General features: G+C 42.3%; 1 protein-coding gene across 2 annotated transcripts in view; it reads left to right on the top strand.

Annotated features, from left to right (window-relative positions):
- Positions 1–20,072, top strand: part of ERBB4 (erb-b2 receptor tyrosine kinase 4) — a 589,568-nt gene that overhangs the window by 390,234 nt on the left and 179,262 nt on the right. For both annotated transcript variants that reach the window (XM_063162643.1, XM_063162645.1), the window contains exon 4: positions 6,605–6,739. In XM_063162643.1, coding sequence (XP_063018713.1) covers positions 6,605–6,739 — 135 coding nt within the window. The remainder of the gene's footprint in view (positions 1–6,604; positions 6,740–20,072) is intronic.

Genomic DNA, 20,072 nt, shown 5'->3' with positions numbered 1-20,072 from the left:
GCTGCAATTAGAGGTCCCCCCTTCCCAATCATCACTTCTTCAGGCTTGTTCTGCCTCTTTCCCTGACTTGGAGTGACCCACAGGAAGCCCCTTGGATTGTTCCAGTTGTAAGGTTGAAATTTGTTAATCTGCCTGTCAAGCCCATGAATTATATTGAGTAAACACTAACTCAAGGCACTTGGCTTCTAACACCAGGTTCAGAATTTGACTGGACAAAGTGAGGCAATTAGCATCTCATCCTGAAAATTAATATCCCTGTAACAGAGCCAATATATTACAGGAAAGCTCCTCCTGCAAAGTCAACAGGGTCAAACAGCTTTTGAGAAGCTCATGATGGGAAAAGAATGAGGTGGGTAAAGCTGTAAACAGGTAGTGCTGCTCCTGCAGTTACCATTGCAAAGGAAATGGCAGAGCTGGGGTTGATCAGCATTCCATGTCCCCAGTGTGTCTGACTGGTTATTTAGCATCAGGGACATGGAATGCTGATGGCAGGGGTGTGGCTAACAAAGGTAACATTGATTTGAAGCTCCCTTCTCAAAGCAGAGTAATTACTGCAGAGCAGAGAGCCTCCTCCAGAGTGGAGGGCAAAGGAATGATTTAGTTGTGAACCTGGGCCTGGGTGCTTCAGGGAAACAAGATCCAAGTAGGCACAAGCTGCTGTGGTCACTGGAAGTAAAGGGAGAAAGCACTAAGAGTAGTTTGGTAACAATTTTAGAAACAGCTTCTACAGCTAAATAGATGTTTACAGCCCCTGCTGCTTAGAATCTAGCAGGATTAGGGACACGGATAATTTCCTTTAGCACAAACCAAGTGTATTGAATAAAAAAAATATTACACTTCAGAACAGGACTGTTTTTGATGAGCAGAAGCACATCTTAAACTGAGTTCACACCCAAGTGTTTTTTCCCCTTTTGGATGGGTGTAGGGGTTTTGTGTTACTTGTTGGATTCAGCTGTTGCTTCTCTCTTCTGCAGTATTTGGGATAATTTTGTCCATGCCCAGAGTCCTTTGGGGCCATGTATCTGACACATCTTGTGCCCAGAGGGTGTGGGGTGAAACAGTGTCCAGCAGCCTGACACCGACCTACACACACATCAGGCACTTCCCAAAGAAAATTGTGATCATGGAACATCTGGGGTGTTCATCCCAAAGGGCTGGGTATTTTGTAGTGTTTTTTCCTTTTACAGAGTTAACCAGACAAAATCTGGCAAAACCAGGACACCAGATAAATGATTTGGTGTCTTGTTTTAAAAAGGCTGTGAGAAAGCAGAATTCAAGGATGCACAGACAGAGGAATAATCCAAGTACAAATGTCTTCTATGGCTGGACGTGTTCATGAAATAGATATTCCCTTTGGTGTGATGGCTACAAAAGAGTGGCCCAGAGCCTGCTGTCCTGTAATGAAGTAGCTAAATACCCTGTGAGCCTGTCTTCACACACCTCAGGTGAGAAGGGTACCCATCTAACTCAGTGAAAGGTAATCAAATGATCCATTTTTATTTAAGCAGCAAAACAGGGGGCTAGGATTAGAAGATTTATGCTCAGGTTCCACAATAATTAGAAATAAATATTATGCTCAAGTTCTACAACTCAGTGTTCTTAGTTATTGAGCAGTTGGAAGCACAAACCCACAGGCTGCACATAACACTGATTGCTTTTGATAGAAATAAAGAATATCTTGCTGTTTCCATCAAGCCTTGAAACTGACTTCCAGCTAATGACCCAAATAAACTGTACTTGAAATTGTATAATTGAGATCGAAGGCTGTCTGGGGCTTCTGCTTGGGATATAGATTCCACATCCATGAGCTTTTGAGTATGGTCATTGAGCTGAAATGGAGAAGGTTAAAACTCTCATTTTCATTACCAAACACCCCCATCTCCCAATACAAATGTGACATTTCAATTTTGCACAGTCCAACTCTTCTTAAATCATCTGTATAAAAACTTCAGATCTTGATTGATGATGGATGAGCTATTGTCTCCTGAAGCACCCAGTTCTCATTACCCTTTAAGGCAGAGCTTATTAATGATGGACCTGAAGTGCTTTCCCAGTGGGTCATCAGCAATGAACTGTGCTGAGGGATCAAAAGACTTGGTTTGGCATGAAATCTCCAGGCCTAAGCTGTTGTCAGATGATGCATTCAGCATCTGGGGTGAAACAGGAGAAGAGATCCCCATCACTGGAGTGTTTATGGTAGAGGTGTTTCAGCCCCAGTGAGGCTGACCTTGGAAATTCAGTGTCATCAGCATGTGTTAAATAATACATACATGCAGGATATACCTGGGTGTAAAAGACAGCTACTGCCTTCATAGCCAGCTTGAAAGGTGTAAGACATATTCTGGTATGCTTTTGAAGTGGTTAGAGTGGACTTACCCCAGTTTTTCCTAATTAGCTCCCTCCCCTTTGCCTGCCCACTTCAGAGCTAGCTCTTTTCCCTCTCACCGTGCCATCTTCCAATTCCTAGTGCCGGCTGATTTTGTAGCGCCAGAGAAGAGTTTTTATTTGCAACCTGGAATAGCAATAGCTACTTTAAAACCTTTTTTGTAACAATTTTAGAAACAGATTCTACAGCTAAATAGATGTTTACAACCCTCACTGTATATAAACATACATGAGTAACTTTCACTCCAGGATGCATTAGAGAATGAAAACATGTTTTGCCAATTTAACCCATGTTAGAAATTGGATAGCAGATCATGAGGGATTACACAGTACACAAAAAAAAAAAAAGCTCAGTAAAATGCACTTTTAACAGATGAAAGAAGAAAAGTGGTTTCCCTCTCTGATGTAAGCAGGCACCACCCTTGCAGAGCCAGTGTCCCTTTACAGTGATTGCATGCTTCTGGTGGCTGATAATGTGCTTTTAGTGACTTCAGTCAAACTCTGAGTCCCTTTTTGAGCTTGGCAGACTAAGTATGAGCTGTGTGTGGTGTACCTGTCTGTGTTCCTGGCACTTTAGTGTGAGGTGTTGTGTTTCTTGGTAGCCAGGGTCCTGTACCTCTCCATCTCTCCTGTTAGCATTGTAGGGTAGATTACCAAAGTCTGTGGGAATGTTTTACTAGGCTAATGAAAGCAAGAAAACAGCGGTTATAGCAGCAGATAGTACATTTCTGATTTATCTTCCTGAGTAAATAACCATTTAAGAGAATTTTAATAATATGCAGATCTAAGTTCTCCACAATCATTTGAGAGTAATAAGCAAAATAATGACAGAATTCAGTGGCAAGGACACATGCTGATTTATTTTTGTGTAACTTTGGCTGCAGAATTATACAGCTCTTAAGCCAGTAGAGTGGTTCTAATAAGGAGGATAAGATTTGCCCTTCACTTCAGAATCAAGTGGCCCTTGGTGCTGCTGCATTGCTCAGGGCACAGGGTTGCAGCCCTGGTGCCAAACCAGGAGATTTTGGTACTCTGAAGTGTCACACCTTCCAGAAAGATGTCCAAAGTTTTCAGGCACCTCTAGGAACTCTTTTCCCAGTGAAAGCTGCTGGGTCTTGTGCTTAGAAATCCCGTTTTGTACCTTGATGTTCCTGAGCAGGGTGGAAGCCCAAGGGTAGCACTTGCTGCTGGCAGGGTCATACTTGCACTAACAGTTTTCCAGTGTCACAAAAAAATTGTTTTAGAAGACAAAAATACTCACCCCCAAATGGTATTTCAAATGTTTCACTGTGAGCAGTCTGGTTTGGGGCTTCTTTGGCAGGAACTGGCTTCTTTGTGCACAAAATTCACTCAGGGACTTGGCATTTTCTCTTCTGCTCCAGCCTTGGAAAGAGCTGAGCACAGAGACACCTCAGGTGTTGCACACATGGAGAAGAATCCTCTTTTTGCCTGGCTTCCATTGCTGCCTGCACAGGCAGAGATCCTGCCTTTCCCCTCCTGTTCATTGTTTAACTTTATCTCTCACTTTCAGGGCTGTAAATTAAAATGAGATGATGACTTTATGATGATGAGTTCATTATACAGCAGCTCTATTGTATATTGATTACAGTTGTGCTTCATTTGCTTAACATGTAACAGAGTTTATTAGCTCTTCCCAGGCATTGTTCTTGCTAAGAGAGGGCAAAGAAGTGCAAAATGCATTTTGAGTTGAAGTCAGTGAAGCCAATGCATCTGTGCTGATTTACACACACCGAGCACTTGGTGTAAAGAAAAGGAGGATAGCAGGTTGGATTGGGAAGGTGGAGTGGAAATGAATCTGGAGTCCAGAGAGCAGAAAGAGTCAAATAAAAGTGCTCTAAAAATTGTACTAAACTTTGAACTCAGTGTCACTTCATATCCACAAGAACACACCTCGGATATTAGTCAGGTGTGTTTGCAGCTCAGCGCATCAATAACCTGGAAACTTTAATTCTGTCACTGCTGAAAAATGGTGCAGTGCAGGGAAATTGGAGGTACTGTATCCCATTTTTGGGAAAAAGCAGCAGTAGTAACACTTGTTATTCAGTGATGAGGCAAGTCAGAGCATTTTTGTGGTGACTTGTAGTAAATCAAAGTGGAAGGTGTTGGCTTCCCTGAAATACAGCATATGATAAAATTCCTGGTTACCTTTGTGCTGAAAAAATTTTTTTCTCCAAAAATTAAAACTATTAGAATGACTTTTAGATTAAGATCCTGTTATACAAGAATATGTCAAAGTTCCTAGCAGGAAAGAAACTGGGATAGGTATTGTCATGAGGGGATGCTCTGAAACTCAGAAATTGTGCCAGTTCAGTGTGCCAGGTGACAAAGGAACTGTGTAGAATTGTGTGTGGGAAATGCACTGGCAGAGAATTTTCAAAGCTTATAATATAATTAGAAAATACTTGGCTTCTGATTGTGATAGCATGAATTACAACATCTGTATTATCTTACCCATCACAAGAGACTGAAAATAGAATAAAAGTTTTTAAAACACCTCTCAGTTACACTTACTCTTGAAGTAAAACAAAAAAAAAAGCTTAATCCAGCAATTATGTGTGTGTTTAAGAAGCAATAAATGCAGATTTTACAGTTTTTCACTGTTTAATGTTATTTTTAATCAAAATCTGGGTCATAATGGATTAGATAATCCAGTATAGCTGAGACAACACAGAGAAATCATCACTGATCATGACTTCAGGTGTTCTTCTAAGCCCCCCTTTCTTCCCAGAGCAAAATTGTTAACAGATGCTGTATGGTTTTTTTCTGTGATCATAAGAATATTATACAGATCATTGCTATATCTCTAATCTGGACTGTTTTTCTGGAGCAGATTATTATCATTGTTCTCATTTATAAGCCCCTTTTCAATGAAAAGCCAAGCTTTTAAACCAGAGGTTTCTAAGAAATAGTAATACTGATTAATATGGTGGGAAGATGTATTTACAGATGATCCTTTATTTAATACATTCCTTGATTGGGGGCTGCTTCATTTACATGCTGTGTGACCTGTAAACCATGAAATTTAAAAAAAAGAAATAAAACACAGTGGTGTGTGTAAAGGTTTGCATTCCCACTCCAGCTTTTAAAGGTTTTCCTGGCAGATGAGGATTCTCAGACTACCTTAATTGCTGCTACCAAAGTCAGGAATTATCCTTCATGTCTGTGTGTGGCACTCCTGGCTCTGCAGCGCCACTTCATGTCATTCCAAGGTGTCATTAGTAACTAACCTTCAGCACTTCTCTGCTGAGGCTGGAAGCTCTGACACTGACTCACATTTCCTGTTAACTTCCATCAAAGTCACAGGCATTGTCTCCTGCTTTGGAAATAAAAGAGACAGGTTAAGCAGAGGAATTGTGAATTTGAACAAGGGTTTAGGGGGTAAAAAGAAAAAAGTTTTTGAGCCAGAGGAAAGCCTCGTGCTATAGCCAACAACTGTAAGATCATTTTCATGTTGAGATTTGATGGATCAAGTCTTCAGAGACAGGGCAACAGAGCAGGTTTCTAAATAAACTGCTATAAATATGTAAGTAAAAAGAAAATCTGAAAACGCCAACAAAACACACAAAAGCCCCACGAGTAAGAAGAACCCCAAAACTTTTACCTGTTTAAAAACCATCTCTAACACACAGCTTCCAGCAAGGCATGTTCATAGGAGTTTTGGACCATAGTGTGTGAGATTTGAATCAGTGCTTGGAGTATTGGGGTGTTTTGGATGATGGTATTACAGCAGCCCAGGCTCTAATATAACATTTTCTCCAGACCTTGTGCTGCCTGGCCCCTTCTTATGTCCTGTGGGCTCATCACAGCATGGTTCTTTATTGTAAGATTTAAACTTTCTGCAAATTAATGAAATGCAGTATAGTGTGATTGATTGCTTGTGTTTTCAAGGTATTTAAGTGCTGAAGGTTATTTTACCTACAAAATACAAAACTGTTCCATACATGATCACACTGGAACAAAAAGTAAACAACTGTGTGTCAGTCTTCATCATGTTTCTTCTGCATGTGAATAAGGGGTTCCTGTTTACAAATACTGTGAGCTGGTTGTCCTCCAGTTTTCAGATTATTAAATAAGATTACAGTCAGAATTTTCTTTTGCATTTAAATTTCATGCCCTCTCTCCAACACACATTTAGCAATAGATTGAATCAGCTGTCTGAAGCCTTACAAGTATGTTGTTCTCTTGTTCTTCTGCACAGAGATACTGAATGGAGGGGTGTATGTTGGCCAGAACAAATTCCTCTGCTTTGCAGACACCATTCATTGGCAAGACATCGTGAGGAACCCCTGGGCCTCCAACTTCACTCTGGTTCCAACCAACGGCAGCTCAGGATGTAAGTACTGCTTTTATTCTCAGCCTTGTCATCCCCTCAGCATCAAACTGGGTAAATATGGCCACAAGTTTTCCCTGATCCTCTGTTATGGAGAATGATGTTGGTAAATTTTCCTTTCATTGCTCCCTGCATTTTTCTAAGTTTGTTTACTGCTTGGAGGACCACTTAGTCTGTTCTCAAAAACAGTGTCCATAGAGGGTATTTGTCAACATCATAGATTTTATAAATTTTCTCTCAGCTGCTTTCTCTTTTCTGCATTTTCTTTTTCTCCTTTATTGCTAAAGCCACTGTGGTGCAGTGGAAGCACAGACATTCTTGTTTGCTTTGCATTTGTTCCTGCTGCTCAGGCTGGTCCTTGAGCCACAATGGTCTGTCTATGGCATCATAATTAGCTGCTGGAGTAATTATGGTAAAAGCTCATGGATATTCTGACTTTAGATGAGAAGTGAACCTCAAAGAAATAATTATTTTGTTGTCTTGTGTGTATATTGCTGAAGAGAGAGAAGAATTTGCAGAGGATGGGATATTCTTCACAATATAATAAATCATTCTCTGCTTTTTACTACATTTTCTTTATTTTAATGCTTTCCATTGCAAACTTGAAATATCTATGTGCTTAGAGTTTTTCTATTTCCCTTCCCAAGAATTATTTGCCTTCAGTGAATCATTCTTATGATTTCTGCAGCAATAATGGATTGTAGTGAATGGTGGTGACAGCGATACAGAGTGTTTAAGCAAAATATTCCATAATGGAGTAAAGTGCAGTACTTTAAACAGTACCCTCAGGATGTACCAACTCTGAAATTCAGAGACAGGCTGGGAAGAAGTTTATATCACATGTCAAAGGTGGCACCACAGCAGACATATTGTTCTGAGCATTCTGGATTTGGGGACATTCTGGATTGCTTTCCATAGCTGAAGGAGTCCCTCGAGGATGTATAAATGACACATTGCCTCTCTAAATTTCACTACAGCCAAGAAACGTTTCATTTCTTCTGTTGTATGGTGGCAACTCAAAAAAAAAAATAAAATGCTGAGACTCTGGATACGGACCATTGGATGAGTCCCCATAATTTCTAAGCAGCAACTTGTTTTTAACCAGGTGCTTTGTGGTGTAATAGATTTTATAGAAGGCTACCTTGCTTTTGTATATCTCATGTGCTCCCCTTAATACCAGAGCACAGGTACTTGTGATAAAGCTTCCTCCAGGAGCCTGCCAAGCTGCACTGCTCCTCCACATCCCAGCTCCAGGGCTGAGCCTCATCCCTCCTGCTTTCTGACATAGTTGTAATGCAGCCAGCTCTCTTATTTGCATCTTAAAACCCTCATCACTGCTGATGATCAGTTCTAGGCAGAGCTGATGAAACCTTTGAAGGTGAGGGAATGCCTGTACCCTTTTATGAATCATTGCTTCAAGAAAAAGCCTTGGTTCTTACTCTGTTTTGTTCTCTCATTGGGTTTTCTTTTAACCTTTCCCAGTTCTTCAAGACAAATGCTTCTGCTCTTTTAAAAGAGCAAGCAACATCAATACTATCTTTTTGAGGTAACAGGAGTTTTACAGGTGACTCCAGAAGAAGTGGAACAAGATCCATTCTACTTTTAGAAACACACTCTGAAAGCAAAGAAGGCAGATATTAGTGCCCACACACAGCTAGATGAATGAATGTATGTGGCAAAGTCCAGTTTTCTTCAAACTTTTTTTCATTCCTTTTGAGTTGCTTTGAAATATAGGGAAGGAACAATTTGTGTTTTGCCATTTGTACTTGATAAATAAGATAAACAGCATTATTTCAATGATGATTGAGAGCTATGTACCAAGTCAGCCTCATTAAGATAGCCACCCAAATTTCACTCTGTTTTTCCTTACTTGGGATGAAACAGTGCACAACTGGACTGTATTTAATTTAATAAACATGAGAACCTTCTGAGAAACTCAACCCCATCTCAATACAATTCATGAGTCCTTGAAATTTGATTAAATTAGCTAATCCAAACCATTTGTCTTAACAGCTTACACAGGTGAAAATATAAACCCCATTATACAGAAAGCCAGCAAATGCTTAAAAAGGTTGTAAGGCTTTGGGTAGCAAAGAACTCAGATACAGAAATCACCATTTAAAATTGTCTGTAATTAAATACCTGTCTGTGGTGGGTGCATGCATGTACTATGCACACACACAGGACTTGGAGAAACAAACCTTGAATTTGAACCCTGGAAATTGGTGTAGAATGTCACTAAATAAGGTATATGCTTCTCAATTTTGGCTCACATGTCACTTTTCACTACCTGCTAAAGGAGTGTGAGTGCTTGCTGTGCCCAGCCTTGCTTTTCTCCACTGCTGCAGATGATGCTCAGTGCATTACAAAGTTCTTTTCTGCACAGACTGTGACTCAGGCTTTTCTGGATCCAGCATGTGTATGTATTTACTGTTTAAGTCTCAAGTGTCTTCTAATTTCCAATGGAAATCTTGGCTAAATCCACTGGAATACAGAAGTATGTGTTGTTTGGCATTACTGAGAATATCCCAGTGTCAAAATATGTTGGAAAGAACTATTGGATTTTACTGTTTATCTACAAACCTTTGTAGGAGGGAATGTGAACCAACCAAACCTGCTGTGTGAAGCTCAGCAAAGTCCATCTTAGCAGTAATTTAGGGAAATCTGTGGAATCCTCTAAGACCTGGCTAGCAGCATCGTGTACCACATTTAGCCATGACTGGCAGGACTGGAGGGCACCTTTTGCCCCAGGAGGGCAGTGATCCCTGGCTGTCATGGTTGAGACAGAGACAATACAAAGAAACACACTCCATTTTCAGAAGGTTTCAAACCTGGTTTTATTATAGCATGCATGCTTTTTATACATTCTTACAATACTCCTAAGTTTACACTTTGCTCATTGGTCACCAGAGACAAAGTGCTCATTGGAATAGGAACTTGCAGGTTTCTCTTATTTATCCTTCTTTCACTCTTGGTTTCTATGTCAACAACCTTGGTAGCAAATTCTTTCAGGGGTAAACATGGATCCTCTTATCAGAGTTTTCCCTGGCTCACAGAGGTTGCTGTGAAACCTCTCCCACACCTGGCAGTGAATGCAAGCAGGGACAGAGGCTGTGACCTGCCATGGTTGTCAGAATCTGGTACCTCATCCAAACCCAGTTTGGCACTCTGGCATCACTGGTGTTGTTTCCAACCACCAGTAAATGACACAAAACCTGCCCAGAGGTGCCTACACATCCAGAAGAGCAGTGCCCAGCCCAGAGAAGACCCCCATGCTTGACCCCCATGGCCAGAGTGCCTGCAGCAGATTGATGTGAATGCAGTGTCACACTGGGCACAGCTGTGTGTGGGGGAGCTCAGACACAGCCCTGCAGGGAGCTGCCACTGCAGGTGCCCACGCTGTTCCCTTCCCCAGCCAGCTGGGAAAGCTGATAATGCTCTGATTTCAGGGATAATTTCACTTGAACCCTCTCTTGCTGCTCCAGCGCAATCAGCAGAGGAAGGCAAAAGGGTGGAGTGAAATGAAGAGGCTCTGAAGTAAAATCAGTCCCCTGCCTCTGTGGCTGTTTCATACCTTGGATCTGCCAGTTCTGGTGTGAGAAATAGCTACTCACTTTTCCTAGTTTAGGAAGGTTTATTAAGCCTTATCAAAAATACAACAGAAGATTGAATGAAGAAAAAAGGTTACGGTCGTGGGAGCAAAAGATTTTCCCTGCCATGTGCTCAGCCCCCTCACAATGGAGGTTTTAGGTTTTACCCTTTTTAACCCTTTAACCCCTCCCAAAGTTCTGTCCATCAACCCCTTCTTTGCTGTCCAGTGGTGGAGATCTCTTCCTCAAATCCTGATAGGAAGTCAGGTGTTCCACAGTGACAAGCCAGCCCTCCCAGATGCCCCAACGCCAGCTGCCCCTTGATAACCACGTGATGGAATACAACATAAATCTATAAACTTTTCTTAATCTATATACATGATTTTGTCCATTAATTGTGAGAGTCAATCATGTCATTACTCATCCATCACACTGGCAATCTCCTTCATTCACATCAGTGCCAGACAGAAGGGAATATGGCCAGTGAACTCTGGGAATAAAGCTCCTCTGATTTCATTGTCACATGAGTGCCAAGGAGCCAGTTGAAAAGGCCACGGTATCTTAAACACTGACAGAAATCCTGCAGACATGTGAATCCTGAGTGCTGCTTCTCCTTTTTTCTTCAAGTTGTGATCAAATGCATGCAGGAGAGCTCCTGTTGGAGGCCTCTGAGTGACACAGTGTCACTGTTCAGTGGCTGCTGGCTCAGTGCTCAGATAAACAAACCCTGCACCAGGGACCACACGTGCTTCAGCTCTCCCTGGACACAGCCTCTGTGCTTGGCATTTTGACTCACACCCACACTGAAATATTTACACCTTCCAGTAATAGTAGCCTCCTCAAAAAAGGTCTCATAAGCTCTTGGAGGTCTATTACTCACCCAAGATAGCTCAGCTTCCTTTGGAGGCATCAAATCAGCAGGATGGCTTCTGTTGCAGTGTTTGGAACAAAAAGGTTTAATAAAAGGCAAAATAACAAGCAGAGGAAAACTGAGCAAGGTGCAAGAGGTTCTTGCTCCTGGTAAAACACCTGTCAAAGGCCATTAGTTTCTTTGTTCTCTTCTTTTTCTAGTAAATTGCCCAGGTGAGACTTTTTGGCTTCTGTCCCATTGGCTATCCTTAAGTTTGAGGTGAAGTCCCCCAGGCCTATGAGGTGCCTTTTTCACCTAATGGACCAGAGCACCTTCTGGGCTTCTTTCCTTTTTGAGGGGACAAAGGATAGTTTTGTCACTCTGTCAACAGGAGGCACATTCCTACACCTTACCATTCTGCTATCTCGTAGCAGAATTAGTTGTAACTTCTGCTATCTCATAATTTTGAAGTTAGTTGTAACTTGAAAGCAGCCTTCTCTTCTGTTTACCTGAATTCTGTGCTGCCAGCCTGGGGTTTTAGGCTGAGCACATTGCAGTGGGAATCTCCAAAGCATTTTACTCTCCAAGGAACGACGTTTTCCCTTTAGGTTTGCATTATTGAAATTGTTTCTGCAACAACGCTGAAAATCTATTTTCTCTCCTTCCACAAATCAGCCATGAATTCAAGCATTGGCCAAACATGCTGAAGCCTTTCATTGCAAGAGACAATTCCCTGTTAGCACATCCACTTTTTGGATTCAGGCCCTTAACTGAAGAGCTGCAGCTCTGCTCTTCAGAGGTAGAAACCCAGGGTGCAGCTCCCAGCAGGAAAAATAAATAAAGCAGGGAAAAAGAATTGAGCTTCTTGCCTAAAATGCCTCCAGATTAGTAGAGCTCTCTGAGCAGCTTTTGGGAGAGTCCAGTGAAAATCTGGCTGCTTTCATCTGTGTCTTCAGTGTTCTCCTCCGTTTTGTTGTTAGCAGGAGCTGGACAAGCCTCACATTTTGTCAGGTGAGCTCTTTTACTCCATTTTAAATCAGAATTTTCTGAGGATCATTACTTGGAGCTTTTCTTTCACAGAAAAGCTTGTAGAGTTTCAATTGTTACATTGAGGTCACTTCCACAGCCAATAGCATGTGTTCAAATCAGTCAGTAATGCTCTTAAAAATACTGAAACTATGAATGAGTGTTCATGATAGAGCTGGTGACTGTTTGGGTAATACAGATGCAAAAATCACTCTAAAATTTTCAAGTTTAAAAAAACTTAAGTTGCTTTTCAGGGAGTTATTTAAAAATATGCTGGACTTTTCTTGACATTTGATTCAAGTATTTTCTTGAAACCAAGTTTCTGCTCAGACTGAAATGTAGTGAGATCTCTGGAAAAAATTCCCTTTGTCAGTCTGGCTTTTTAGCTGAGTGCCTGTTAGCTGTGAATAAAGCTGGAATTTTTGGCAAGGTACTTTTTCAGAACCTCAGTTCCTTGCTCTTCACAGCGTGGTACTCCTCTGTCATTGCTTTGTGTCTAACTGCAGCCTGTGGTGTGAGAACACCCCAGCTCTGAGCTGTGAGGAAAAGAGGAAAGCCTTGGTCTTCAGGGCTGTGCCTGTGACTCAATAAATCCCATGGTCTGTTCCAGGGAAACACTGCTTGAAAACTCCTCTTTTCCAAATCTTGGCTCTTTTTTGCCGATTAATTCACAGACTTTTCAAGAGCAGAAGGAGCCTTGAAACATCCTTAGCTCTATTTCCTGTATGAGGAAGCCTGGATTATCAGCAGCTTGCCTGGTGTGGAGCTCAGTGCCTTCCCTGAGCCCAGCTCATCTTCCAGCCTGGCTTTGGGGTCCCTGTGGCCTCTGGTGCTCTGTGCACTCTCCTGGCACTGCCCTGGAGCTTTGGTGAAGTGCAGACATCCCTCCAGAAACTGTTTATTTGCCAGTATTAAAAGGAATAATAGCAGCTGCTTTTATCTCTAATCTGAGCACAAGTTTTATGTTGCATCTTGCACTTTCTGTGGCTGGCTCAAAGAGCTCTCCTAGCCAGCTTGTTCTCTCTGTGTACTGTGTCATCAGTTCACCTCCTGATATTCTTCCAAAAGCTGGACAGATAGAGGCTCTCCCATCTCTCACAATGAGGAATTTCCAGCCCCAGAGGAATTTTCATTGCTTATCAATGTAAACTGTGTATTTTTCACTTTGCTTTTAGAAGGCTGAAGGCAAAGCATGTGTGGCATTTTATTCCTCATATAACCAATAGAAATAAAAATTAAACCCTTTGTGTTTCAGCTTCATGTGAGGAATTTGGTGTTCAGGCAGTTCTGATATCTGTGTGCTTTAGAGATTCCTTCTTTCCCCCCCAGCAAATGCAGCCTGTGTGTTCTGTTCTGAAATATGCAATCCTATGTTTGGCTCTATAAAAGTCATTTGGTGTGAGTGACTCCAGCCTAGCTGCCAGCCTGGCTCACTCTCTGATACTGGCTGCTCCTCACTGTAATTTGCTGGGATTTCACTCTTCTTGTCATCTGTACTCTTTATTGCCTGGCATATTTTAATAATTTCCAAACCTTTGTCTGGAATATTAAGAAGTGTCAGTCCTGGGGATCCCTGGGGAGCAACACCCCAATTGTATTATAATTGCTCATTTACAGCTACTTTTGGAGAGTCCCCAATTAGCTGGGTCTTAATGCATTTTTCATATGTTTTATTAATATTGAAACATAGAGACAAATCTAATTAAATGTTTACCATTAAGCCAGTGCTTTGCATTTTAATTAAAGGAACAAAAAATGGACTTCCCAGCTGTGTAGCTGTTCATGAAGTCAGCCCTCAGTGCTCCTGGCAATCCAAGCTGTCAGTGACCTTACCTGGGAGCAGGTGTCTTTGGAAGCATTACTGCTCAGTTTGACATACTTATCCCTCTATTTGGTTGATGGGAAACAGTGCTGGCTCTGCAATTTTTTGCCTTTTTTCCCCCCTTTCTTAATTTCTTCTGTTACACTGTGAGTTGCTTTTTCAGGTTAACTTGCCCCCAGCCCTGATAATTGAACATTTGTTGGGCCATGTTCTATTGCCAGTTTATCACATGCTAGCAAAAGGAGTAATAGATTTCTAAAATGCACTTCTTTCAAATATTACAGAAATTAGAACAATCTGGTAGAAACTGAGTTTAGCAGATACGTCTATGTCAAACTAATTTAAGGCCGGAAGCTCCTTACTTTTCTTTTTCTTAATTGTTATAGGAAAAAATCAGCCATGTGGATATGTGTACAATGTTTTCAACATATGTATTATATTCTTGTACTGTGTTTCACAAGAAGCATGAGTTGATATTTGCATGGAATTTTGTATAAGTGATAAGCTTTATATACTCCCTTGGGTATTAAGAGTCTCTGTTTGGAGTTGCCAGCAAGGGATGTGGGTGAATTTGTGTACAGGTGTTTATTGCAGCCACAGAATGAGGCCTGACAGGTGGGCAGCCCCTTGATTTAATGTTCAGTAGTGACCTTGTAATTCTTCACAGAGCACAGTAACTCAGCTTTTGTACCAGTAGTTGCAATATTAGAAAAGGATAATTTTTGCACTCATGTGGAAATTTATACTCATAGGCCATTGGGTGTTTAACTCTGAAGTAATTATGTATATAGCTATGAAGAACAGGGGGTTTGTCAGATCATTGCCATCTCTCCCAAAGGTCCTGACCTTGCACCAGTTCTCAGGTGTGCTGTGCCTAAACTGGATAAAAATGCTGTTCATGTCCAGCCCAGTATTTTCAGCTGGGGCACCCAAAACAGATTTCTGCTCAGGACCAGTCCTGCTGCCCTTGGGAAGCCACAGCCACAGTGGTGAAATATGGAATCTTGGATCAGAGCAGGAAAAGGATGGAGTCCTTTCCCTCAAGTCTAAAAAGGCCATTGGTCAGTAAGGAGGTGAATGCAATGAAATTAAAAGTAGAATAAAATCTTTCCTTCAGACCAGTGAATGCTTCTGTAACAGGAGCCAATTACATGTAAATCCTGAGTATTTGTAAACCAACCCCCCAGCCCTCAGTACCAGGACACAGATGAGATAACCACATTTTGTCCAGTTATCCCTGCAAGGTATTTTGTGTTTTTTCCAAGCATGAGGATTTTGCTCTGCACAAGGCCAGAGTAACAGCAATATATTTATGTATGCTGGTGCAAAGAAAAGAGGGAAGTGACTAATTCATGCTTAAAGCCACCTTTCAGAATAGCTAGTGTATCATTTTTGGTGTACATCTAAATTGGAAACTACCTACGGAGAAAATGGCATTGCAGAAAGTACACCCTGAAGACATTTGTTATTGCAGAGTTTGTTAAATTATAGCCTTTCATTGAGGTTATTACTTGGAGTTCAATTAACATTTTAAATGTATGTTTGGAGACCAGCAAGCAGGGCCTGAGCAGACAGGTGGTCTGGGTACAGAACATGTTCCCTGCCACCAGCATCACCATGGCAAAGCAAAGCCAGGAGGAGAAGCTGTTCTTTTCCATAAAAAGCCACAAACATTTTGTGAAAGCTCCTTCCATGTGGCTTCGCAGGCTTAAAGCACCACACTTCTGCAGCAGTTAGGGTTTCATGGACATCTCACTTGGAAAGAAAATTTGTATCAGATAGAAAGTCCCACATCTGCCTTTTGTTCTGGCTACATGGAGGCTGCTTTGCCTTCCATTAAGGAATCTCTAGTCCAGACATAATTTATTTCTTTACCTGGAATTGAAAGGCTAATACAGTAACAGAAAAATTTGATTTTAAAGAATAGTTTTTGCCAAGCAGATGTACCTGAAGATGGAGGAATACATGAAATCTAGTGGTACAATGAACTTGATTTGCATCAGAGTGGCAAGCTGAACTGCTTGAAGTTGCCTGTAATTTTTTTCCTCAACCCAGAGCAGTGTGTTTTAAATAAAGGGAATCAGTTTAGCTTTCTAGTAAATACCTTCAGCCAGCATTTTCAGAAGGGATTTGTCAGTTGGTGACTGCCCTTGAAAGAGATTTGAAAGGCAAGCGGACGTGGCATCTAATGGAAATACAACGCCTCTCACAGCTGAGTTACTGAATAAAAAGTAAGCAATGAACACAAATAAGAAAAAATAATGCTGTGAGGGACAGAACTCCTTATGCTGCCAGACCTCAGCAAAGGAATTGCTACAGACATGGGGATTTCCAGAAATCGAGGGCACAGAGAAAACCAGGATTAACAGGTTCTGAAGAATCTCAGGCATGGGCATCCCTTGGCACTGAGAAATATATTTTGCAAAAATATAAACAAAAAATACTCAGCTGCAGAACCAACCTAATCCCTGCCAAAGTGCTGAGCAGTTTCACTGAGTATCCTCCTTCCTTTTAGCAGTTTCAGGGTGAAAGTCACTCACCCCGTGGCAGAGGTCACAATGCTGATATATAAAATATTGCAGTGGTTCTGTAGGTGCAGAACTGAAGTAGGGCTCCCCGTGGTGGTGTGTAGATCAGATAATGGCAACCTGTGTGTGCATAATGTATTGCTGCACAGCACCTGTTTATGAGCAGATTGGTGTTTAAGCAGGGTATTGCACAAGGGAGAGACTTTCAGGCTGAATGAAAGCATTCCTCTCCATTACAGGCAGCTTGGTTATCACAAGCACTGGTGTTTCTTGAAAGTAGGAAACAATCCCCAAATACTCAGAATATTTAAAATAGCCTAATTGCATGGTGATTGCCAGATTGGTAGTGAGTGGGTGGGTGGGATTGGTCTCTCACAGCAAGCTTCAGCTGCTCTCACAACCTGCCTTCAAAGAGCTGCTTAGGGAAAGGGGAAGGAAAGAAAGAGTATAAAATCAGCTGCTGAATAGTGTCTGCAGGATCTGGGAGCTGCTGTGTGCTTCCCACCCTGCATGTCCTCAGATGGGCTTGGTGGGTGCAGGGTTGGCACCACCCAGGTGGCTTCTCCCAGCACACTGTTCTGCTGCCTTCATCAAACTCAAAACCACCCCAACCCTTTGTTGCTGTCACATCTGTGGTTTTTAGGGTTTTATTTGTTCTGTCTGTTCTGGCAGAAACTCTCAGAACTCTCCTGTGCACAGCCTGGCTAAAGGGCTCTGGCCACAGGTCTGCTCAAACCCAGGGCAGCTTCAGGGTCTTCCTTCTTGTGACAATCCCATCATGCCCAAAGCATCACCTCTTAGCAGATCTCTGATAACTGAAAATTGTCCAGGAAATTGCACTTTGAAATTTGTATGATTATTTTCATTAAATTTTTGTGTATAGCAAACACTAAATCTAAATATCAGAAAATATGTCCAGCCATCATTTTCCAACAGAGAAGGGGCTTCTGTGTTCCAAGTATTGCTTTGAAATAATCAGTTTTGTTTCAAATAGCCAGAAATACATTTTGGATAAGCACATTAAGAGGCTCATCCAAACTTTATAAACTGACCTAAAACTGGACTCCAGATTTCATGGGAATGAGGAATTCCTTTCTAGTATTTCCATATAATTGAGTCAGAAGTTGATTAATACATTAGCAGTTCTAAATACACCCTGCCAGACTGTAGGAATACTACATGGGATCTAGAAAGAATAAAATGATTTTTGAAAGCCAATTCAATTTCAAGTTTTGATTTCCTTTCTTTGAGGTTATTACTTTCTTTAAAAAATGAAAACTTTATGTCCCTCTGTTGGAACTTTATTACTGCTTTGGCTGCATTACAGAAATATTATAACAGGACAGTATTTTGACTGATGTGGCATTGACTGACTTGACCTGTTTGAGGAGCTGCTATTAAACCCACACAAGAACACTCTGAGCTCTGTGTTTGAGTTTGTTGAGAGCCTCCTCTGAAAAACCTCATCTAATGGTGCAGGAATTTTTCCTCACAGTGCTGCATCCTCTCCCCCCAAAAAAGCAACTTATATAACTTATATCTGCATCCTTCCATTCTCAGCTGAGATATGCATCAAACAATAAATGCTGCAGCCCTTATGGACAGAGACCTGGCTCCAGATTTATTCCAGACATGCCACAGGTGCCCATGTGCTCCCCTGCTGTTGGCTTGTTTGTGGGTTTGGATTTCCTGTGCTGTCACCCCAGAAGAGTGCCAGGTCTGAGAGGCAGTGGGCAGTGAGCTCAGGCAGGGAGGGATGCAGGTGTCAGTGCTGGGCATTGCAGTCACTGCTGCCAAGACAGGAAATGTAGGCACTTCAGACAGCCCCATGCAGGGGGAAATGCTGAGCTGAATATAAAGGCAGAGAAGATGTTGGCTTTCTGTGTGCTGGAATCTGCAGTGCCTTCCTCTCACAAACCTGTATTCTGCTCACTCAAATTTCCTCCTTAAGACAGACTTTTCTCCCCTTTTTCTCTTTCTTTTATTATCAGCTCAGGAGTTCTTCAGGGTGTGGAGGAGCAGGGTTGAGTTTCCTCCTTTGCATTCAAATCTGTACATCCTGGCTCTCACCTCCCAATGGAAACTACCCCAGGCTGGTCTTAGTTGGCATCTTTTCTACTTTATCTGTTGAAATTCTGAGTATTAAGCAATCATTAGGTTCAATACAGAGCTCCTAGGGCTGCTCTGATCCATGGCTCCCCAGTGATCACAGCCACCGAGCTGTGGGCACGAGCCCATGGATGGTTGTGTGCTGTGCTCAGCTCTCTCCCTTTGGGCTGGAGAGCTGTCCTGGGGAGGGGTGGCTGCCAGCTCTGTGCTGGCCCCTTCCAGAGGGCAGCCCCAGGGTTTCTTGGCTTGCTGACCCGAGAGGGGAGAGCCTTCATCACAGGAAGCAAGGGAGAGAAAGAATGAGAGGCATAACTTGGCACCCTGGGTGAGAGTTCACAGGCAGGTGGTGGAGTAGCACCCTCTCCTTCCCCACAGAGGAAATTAGAGCTACTCCAGGATTTTGAAGGGGCCTGGGCTTGTGATCTGTGTGCTTTGGGGATGTTCCACTGGAGGGAGTGTGTTTCACTCTGTCCCCAGTGTGCAGGGACCAGGCTGCTGTTCTGCTCCTGCGGCGCTGAGAGAGGAGGGGCAGCTACCTATGGGTGATTTTTTAAACAATAATGATTACAACGGAAGGATTCCTGAGGCTTTGTTGTTCTTGATGAGCCTGCCAAGCAGCAGGTATGCCTTGACCTATCCTTTTAGCCTTCTGGCTGTGTCTCCCCATTTGCTCAGCATCCCTGTGTGCGTGTTCAGGAAGGCATTTGATGCTGATTGGAACTAATTCACCATCACAGTGGGGGGAATTCACTTACATTGCTCCGTGCTAACAGCTATAAGCAGTGATAATTAATAGCTCCTAATTGCTTAATCAGTGTAAAGTTTTAGACTATGTCATATGTGAAGGTTTTTATTTTGTGTGGATGACTAAACCCCCAATTAATGCATCGAGTCACACAGCCTTACCAGCGCTGTCTGCTGCAGACAGAGAAAAATAACCAGTGTCTTCATTACCCCCCTCAAGTCCCTTTCTGTAGTCATTACTGTGGCCTGAAGACATTTTTCTGTAGCAGCTGCAGTAACATTACAGTGAGCTCCCTATCAGCTCAGAGCTGTCAGCAGCAGATATGAATCCAGCAGCCCGAGCCCGTTCGGTGCTGCTGACATGCTCTTCTTGACTTTCCATTTATTCCTCTACCCCTGGTGGCCAATCTCCCTTAAAATCAAAACTGTCTGCCACCAGTGGATCTGGCAATACTCTGTGATTTTGCAGTTCTCAACAGGCACTCGGTCCCTGTGCACACGCAAGGCTCGTCTCCATCCCACAGTACTCAAGGTAATGCATCCCTCTTTGGTATTCAGTTTTTGTTTTCTTTAGTGCTGGCTAAATTTTATCTCTGCTCCCTCTCCCTGCTCCCCCTCACGCTGTCCCTGTATCTCTTTCTGTGCCTGTCTTTCAGGGCCTATCTCT

Source organism: Melospiza melodia, chromosome 8, assembly GCF_035770615.1.
Source record: "Melospiza melodia melodia isolate bMelMel2 chromosome 8, bMelMel2.pri, whole genome shotgun sequence".
Classification (NCBI taxonomy): Eukaryota; Metazoa; Chordata; class Aves; order Passeriformes; family Passerellidae; genus Melospiza; species Melospiza melodia.
Note: the sequence above shows the minus strand (reverse complement) of the source record. Positions and strands in the feature narration are given on the sequence as shown.